Source organism: Fukomys damarensis, unplaced genomic scaffold (assembly GCF_012274545.1).
Source record: "Fukomys damarensis isolate Sample0158 unplaced genomic scaffold, DMR_v1.0_HiC HiC_scaffold_14, whole genome shotgun sequence".
Lineage (NCBI taxonomy): Eukaryota > Metazoa > Chordata > Mammalia > Rodentia > Bathyergidae > Fukomys > Fukomys damarensis.
This window is the reverse complement of record NW_022900926.1, coordinates 83,169,952-83,177,710: the sequence shown is the minus strand read 5'-3', so window position 1 is coordinate 83,177,710 and position 7,759 is coordinate 83,169,952. Positions and strand designations below refer to the sequence as shown.

At 35.3% G+C, this 7,759-nt stretch overlaps 1 protein-coding gene across 9 annotated transcripts in view; it reads left to right on the top strand.

The window, feature by feature from the left end:
- Klhl32 (kelch like family member 32) overlaps window positions 1-7,759 on the top strand; it is a 197,727-nt gene that overhangs the window by 177,411 nt on the left and 12,557 nt on the right. For 5 of the 9 annotated variants that reach the window (XR_004517175.1, XM_010637361.2, XM_033763474.1 and 2 more), the window contains one exon: window positions 6,322-6,380. Coding sequence is in view for 6 of the 9 variants with exons in the window: in XM_010637361.2 (XP_010635663.1) it covers window positions 6,322-6,380 (59 nt within the window). In the remaining 3 variants the exon portion in view is untranslated. Of the gene's footprint in view, window positions 1-3,870; window positions 4,020-4,947; window positions 5,392-6,321; window positions 6,381-7,759 lie in introns of those variants that run through there. The other 4 variants (XR_004517174.1, XM_033763475.1, XR_004517173.1 and 1 more) reach the window with 4 other exon arrangements.

Below are 7,759 nucleotides of genomic sequence, written 5' to 3'. Positions count from 1 at the left end.
ATATATATATATACTCCTATATGTGTGTGTGTTATTATTCCCAAGAGAAGATGGCTAAAGCTACATCATGGAAATAAAGAATGGTTGAAGAGTCTGGTTAATGGTAGAAAGAAGATAAAAGATCCCCTAAGATGTTAGCAAAGCCATTGGAGATATGTTGAGGTGAACTTGAGAGCTTAACCTTGCTAAGAATATTCAGAAATTTTTGGAGGCAAGATTCTGACATTCTACAGAGTGAGAAATGTAAGTTAGAGTGAAATTTTATTGACATTTTGAAGTGCAGGTATCCTTAGTTGACTTTGACATTCTGGTATCTTTACCATTTCACTTATTTAAAACAACACAGGGCACATACTTTACCTATTTCTTGGTTGTACCTGCTCACTGTAGATGACATAATATAATTTTACATTTTTCAAGTGCAGTGATCCTTTATAGATATTTTATAAATTTGAGACATTCTTTGCAGGCTTTGAGTATATTAATTACTCATCCATTTATGAGTCCCTCAAGTATGACAGAAATAATATGGATACTAGTTTTAATTTAATGCATGGATTAAGTATTCTTCGGGATGCTAATTTAGGACAAAGATTCTTGGATTTATTTATAGAGCATTATAAACACCCTTAAATATGGGCAGCTTAACTTCATTTAAAAATAGATAATAAAACTTTATTTTTGCATTTATTATAAGTACTCCTATGGTGTCATTTTTAGGGCTAATAGTGAGTTTAGCTTCATAAAAATTACTAATATGAACTGAATGCTAGGTCATTCTTGAAGTATAGTATGAAGTTTTAGTTCTTTGAGAATTGAACAAGTTTATAGAGAAAAAACTTCAACTATTTAAGAAGGAAAAATACTCTTGGATTCTCAAACTGTCCAGTGTTCCTGGTTATTATAAAAACACTATAAGAAATCAATTTCAGACAACAAAATTTGTTTATTAGTTCATTATTCCACACATGGACATTGGTAGCTTTTATGGAAATAGTAAAAAAAAACCACAAAAAAACTTTGATAAAATGGCTAGAATATGGCAGTAAACTTCTCCTTATGGGTTGCCTGTGTGCTATACACTGATTCACCTAAAACTTATGCAGAGATATAGTCATTTCCATTTAGCACATGAGAAACCTGACAGTGGCTACAGTAAATGGCTCCCCCAGGGACACGGTGATAAAGAGCTCATGTTAATGCCACAACCTGTCCTGAAACTCTTCCTCTAGACCCCTGGAGAGCTGGGGACTGCAATCCTCCAAGAGAATTGCAAAGAATTTATGATGGTTTTTCTCCATTGTGAATTTGCTGGCAGAATTCTAATTTGGAGTATTCTCCAACCTAAGAGCATGGAAACGATCATTAACTTTGTTATATTCTGGTCTGGTCTGCCATACTTGTGCGTCAGCACTGAATTAGCAACCACCGGCTTCTAATTCTGGAGTTTAGTGTAGGACTATTTATCATCAAAGTATTTTCTGTGTTTGAAAAACAAATAATAGAGCCTTCAGATCTGACACACTCTGACCAAAGTATAATGAGAGCAGTTGTCCTAAACATCCTGTTTTTATAGGCACTGTCAGTGTTTTTTGAGAATCGGTGATCTTGGTAGCAGAGACAGAGTTTGCCTGTTTGGCAGTTACTCATCAGCCTCCCCGTGGTATATATTCCTCCATTTATCATGGCATTTTGTAGGGAGCTGTACAGGAAAGTTTAAGAAAAATGCTCACTCTTGTCTTGATGATCGAAAGCATGTCTCACTACTAGCAGCATAGTGGTAACTTTTAATTCCTCTGGCAGTTTTTAAAGACTTATTTGACTTTGGGTGAACCTGCAGTATATCTAAGTAACAGTTCAAAAGTGTAAGACAAGGCTGCTCATTTTCAATTTTGGCTGAAAAGTCTTAACTTTGTAGCACTTCAAAGTTAGAGAAAACTTGCTTTTAAAAATGAATGCTGATATGAGATGGCATATTTAATGACAGATATAGCTATAGAAAGCTGTTAAGATGCAGATTATCCCCCCTGGGGTGGGGGAGGGAGATCGAAACTGCCAATCTATAAAATATACTCGATAGAGGAAGGCATGGAATCTATCTTTGCAAGTGCTTTGATTGCAGGGGACAGTATAGCAGCATGTGGCATCATAACCCAGAGCAGACAAATCAGCTTGATGACTTTCAAAGCCAGGAATACTGCTACAGGCAAGGGTACTCCAGTGTAGGAGAAATTAAAACATATAGAGACTTATTAATTCCATATCTATTTTTGTATAGTCAAATCTGTATGCAAATCCTTAGCATCTCATTTCAGCAGATTAATCTAAAAGTGAAGAGTGTTATGTGAAGGGAATGTAATGACAGAGCTCTGCAAATGAGTAACACTGTAAAAGTAATGTAGGCTGAATACTTGGATGCTTTTCTAAAAAGTTATTTTTTTGCACTGAGAACACTTTAATTTATATGTTGATTTGTAAATTATTTCAAAAGAGAAAGCAATCGAACTAATTTCCAAGATTTTCCTTTGCAACCCTGACGTGGCAAAAGTTATAGCCCTGTTTGTTAGGCACCTCCTGTGGTCCCACAGTCTAGAGGTAATGAACAAAATAACTAACTAGAACTTTTAATTTTTACTCTCAACTTATAATGTAATATCTAATTTCTAAACATTGTCATGTGGGTGAAAATTTGTATGTAAGGGTAAGGAATCTAATTACTGAGTGCGGATTAACAAAAAATGTATCACAGATGCATCTGTGGGAGTTAGTCAAGAGTAATTCTGAAGAGCGTGTTGATAAACTTATATGCTCTGTTTGGGAAAGGTAATGTAATAGCTCCACTCTAAACCATTGGTTCTATATTTAATCTACAGTGGGGAGAGTCTGATACATACAGTAGTATCAGTACTTTCAAATAATGTCCCAAAGCAGATAATTTACTGCAGTTAGTATTAATTTTGTTCCATATGTTTAAAAAAAGTAGAGAAACTTTTGAAGTTGTAAAAGGTGGTAGTACATTCATTATAGGTGAGCTGGACATTAATCTGGTGGTTATGGCCCAGATCAAAAGCAATGGCAATCATTTTAGCCTTGAACACTTGTGTGGTCTCAATAGATTTGATTGTGTGTTTATGCTGAGAATTATTAAATATTTCATTTTTCATCAGATAAAGAAGCGATTGGGAATCAAAACAAATATACTTCTGTATTTTGACATATCTTCATTCTAGGTATTTCATCTTTAGCTTTCTTGTGTGTTCTTTGCTTTGTTTTAAAAATGAAACATTCAGTGAGAAATACAGAAAAATCTTGTTTTTGAGGACAGGAATTTCATTTTTCTGTTCTTTGAGGTTTTTCTCTGCAGAGAAGTTTTTGTTGATCTTAAAAGTTGTTGAAAACCTCAGAAATTTTTTTAAGAAAGCCCTCCAGTTAATAGCCATGGTCAATTAAATATATAATTTCCTCACTGGGGTTTAGTGAGAGGAATGATTGGCCTGAATAGGTTCCTGACTCTTTATGTACCCACTAGTATTTTATTCCAGCTCATCTGAGAATTAGGCACTGGTCCTCTGGATTTTGGTTGACTTGATTCTTGGCCATGGAGTTGATGGCAGAGATCTATTTGAAGCATTTGAACTGTCAAAAACTGCACTGGAAAAAAGTTAGAGAGTCACAGAATATTTTATTTAAGACTGTTTCAAGAGGGGAGACAGATTAGGATGAAGTTTGGAATCAACTCCTTTTAAACAAGTTTTTAACCACTGGTGTAAGTAGGAAAGTAATAAAGGGCTTCTTGGGGCAAGTTGATCAATGGGTATACTGAGTACATTCAATTATTCCTGAGTTTGCAACTTTTTTCTCTATGACTAGGTCATCCATGTTTGCTAATTTGTGCGAATCAGAATTACACTGCTATTCTTCCATAGAAACTAGGAGGTAAGGCACTGCCTTCCTGATGATTACTTTTTCAAAGGGATGGATCTCAAACCCTTGAAGATTTTCTTGAGCTGTAAAAGTGGGTGAGTGGCTTTTCAAGATGACGTATATCATTTACTTGTCAAAGAGCTAGAGAAAAAATTTGTAATTATATTTTTTCTAAAGTGATTGCTTCACAGAAAGGGAGGTCAGGGGCTCAGTGGCAGGAAGCTGACTAAAGCTAGGGGGTACTGTTAAGGCCTTCATAGTCTGCTACAATGGTACATATTTTTTAAATTCAAAAGAAGTCTACTATTTCTTAGTCTGCCTCAATTTCAGATCCTTATTGAAAAATTACCTGGTTTCACTGTGATTAAAAAATAATGCTATTCATTTTACACTAGTGTCTAGAACTACGTATAAGGTGATATTTCTAGAGATAGACTTTTTTTGGTCCTTATATGTCTATTTTCACCCAATTTTTTTCTCCCTGTAGTATTTTGTGTATTGTCCTTTAGAAGTTTTCCATATGATAAAAATTAGTTTAAAAATTCTGATTTTATAGGACTTACTGTAGACAACATGCATGAAAGCAAATATCCAAAATGCTTAGACTAGAAGTGTTTGAATTTGGGATTGGTTCAGATTTTGGGATATTTGCTTATATATAAGGAGACATTTTAGAAATGGAAACCAAGTTTAAGCACAAAATTCATTTGTTTCATACACAATTTATATACATAATCCTAATTTTATAAAATATTTTGTGTGCCTGAGTTTTGTCTTGTGACCTATCACTAGAAGTCAGATGTAGAATTTTCTAGTCATGGCAGCATATCACTCTCTTTTGTGCTTTATTAATCAGACTGTCACATATGTCTTGGACCTAAGCATTCTCAAGAGTTTCATTTGTTTGTTTTGTTTTGACTACAACAGCAGCATGTAGAACTTTACATTTGTGCTAAGTTGTTAGCTGCTATCTATAAGTGTATTACTGAGTATTTGAAAAGTGGCCCATTTGTGCTGCATCAGGTATGCTGGGGCAGTGAAGGAGGTTGCTGATAGACAGGAGAAAGTACTCAGAGACGGTTGAGAGGTAAGATTTATTTAACTATCAACAGGAAAAGGTAAAGTCTCTTTTTACTCAAAAGGGATAGTCCAGTAGTGGTGGGCTAAGCAATAAAGTCACCAAAACATACCAAAAATGTCCAGGAGAAAAAAGCTGGATTAGTTGTCAAAATGTCTTGGGCAACTGATCAGACAGGAAGTTGCTAGTGTCCTGCAGTGGTGCGCTAGAAAGGAAGTCATCGGAATATCCAGGGACAGAGGGCCAGACAAGAAAATAGCTAGAGAGAGTGCAAAGCACAGTACTCAATGCTGGTTAGCTGGACTATCACACTCCATAGTGCTATTCTGCACTGGAGGGGATTTCACAGATTAAACTATACATCAGTGACATCATTACCTTGCTCAGCTCCATTGTATGACAAGTGTTCGAAGGAACAGCTGACTTAGCAGATGGGCAGAAAGGCAGAAAGTTACTATAAGTAACTCTAGTTTGCCCAGTTTTCAGGCTCCCTTAGATAATGCTATTTGGATATTCCAGTTCCTGGCTTCTTGCAAAGACTCCTTGTCCTAGCAAAACAAAAGGAGTATTTCAGGGATATGATGCTAAATGCCCAAGTTATTTTTTAGGGACAATACAAAAGACACCATGGATTTGGAAAATTTATTATGAAAAAAATATAAAATATCTCAGTAATTTTTATGTGGATTTCATATTGGAATAATACTATTTTGGCTATACTAAGGGTAAATAAAATTTATTATTAAATTTAATTTTACCATTCCCTTTTTGCATTTTTAAACATAGTTACTGGAAAATTTATAATTGCATGTAACTTACACTTGTGGTTCTTGTGATTCTGTTGGATAGCATTACTCCAGATCTCTCCTGATAAGTAATGCCTTTTGTGATTGGTTCATCCATATGTGAAGATATTTCTTTGCTAATTACAGAAGTTGGAGCTTTAAATTTGCTGTTTTAGCTAAGTACAAGAATTTCCCATGTAACTATGACCCTGGCATAAGTTATTATATAGATTTATCTTTATGTTCATCCCACTTCCTACAGTTTGAGCATCATTCTAGTCACACAGAGCAGTGTGCCAGAATTGGGAACCTCTTTTGTCAGCATACTTGTGTGCTCTTGACTGGATTGCTTCTGAAAAGTTTCTTTCAAATTAATTACTTCAACAATGTTTCTTAATTATGTCACAGGTTTACCTGTGAAAGGTATACAGCCTCTTAGCAGAGGTTAATTTTCCTGTAGTGTATCTCATTCTTATGTTGAAATACCCCATTTCTTATTCATGAAAAACTCCAGCACATGTTATTCCATTACAGGTGGAGTAACTAACACTGCACAGTATCAGAACAGATTAATGGTGTATGAACCTAACCAGGTAAGAATCACTTATAAAAAGCTAATTACCTTCATTAAAATGAATTTTAAAAGATTTCCCCAGGACTGAGTAATTGGAATGCCGAGTGTATATACATAACATGCTATGGAGAGAAAAAGAAGCATCTGTGTAAACTGCCTTTTGTTTTTTTATTGTTAAAAAATTTCTACTTCTCTAGTTTTATGCTATGCACAGTGCTGCACCATTTAAGTTTTGCATAACGTTGAAAGGATTTTGATTGCTCTATACTTATGTCCTGGCTGACTCAAAGGAAGAAATGGCATCGTGGAATATCATTAATAGAGGAAAACTGCTCAATGTGGGGCAGCCAGGAAGTGCTAGAAAAAAAGAGCTATACCTTCCAAAAGAATACCCCCAGTGATCTTCCTAGAAGCCCCACCAGCCAGCAAGAGTGATAAGTTCACCCTTGAACTACTCTAGGAGGGGAACCTGCTTATAGTTTAATTTTCAAATCAAATATTTAACTTAATATAACCAAAGTGTTCTATAATATGTGGGAGAAATTTAAAGTCAAGTATCTGAATTTTCCATCTAACAGCTAACAGCTAGAAGTTTTCCATCTCACAGCTAGGCTCTGAATTAGAATCATTGTGATGATTCCAGTCCTTTCTTTCATCCACTTCTCATACATATTTAATGACATCTTCCTCAAAAGAAGAAATATTTTTATTCCTTTTTCTTTCTACTGAAATATATAGCTTTGGCAGATGTCTGCTGAATTTTGCCATTTTTATGATTTGGATAGTTTTTTTATTATGACAATATCCCAATTAATTTTGGAAGTTTACTATTCATCGGCTGAAGGTACAGTATTGGGATATGAGCTGACAGGTTGACTTTCAGTCCAAGTCAGGATTGGCCACTGAAGATAGGTCCAGAGTGCTCTCAGTGTGCTTGGTATCTTTGTTTTAATAATTATGTGATTCTAAATATAAGGAAATCATTTCTTTTCACAAAATATATTTCCTGATGTTATTAGAAGCTATAAATTTCGTACAACACAGGTCCATTAGTGATTTTCAGATCATAAATTAGTTTCTTTAGTTTGGTGCGTACACAGTTAAAGAAGGAAGGTGTTAACATTGCACAAATGAGCGCTGTTTCATGTTTGTACACACATGCTTTTTAAAAATTCTGCTGGCATATTGTTTACAGTGGGTACTGGCAAACATCACATCTGCTTGTATCTTGCTCAGAATCTCAATAACTCTATCACTCAGCCCTGGTGCTTATTTCTCTTCTAGGCCTTTGTGGAGAGTCGATAATGCCTGCCATCTGCCACAGAGCACATAGCTACCTGCCAACAGGCAGACGGGGGTGACCTCTGCTTCCCCACCACTGATTAGTATTCACATGCT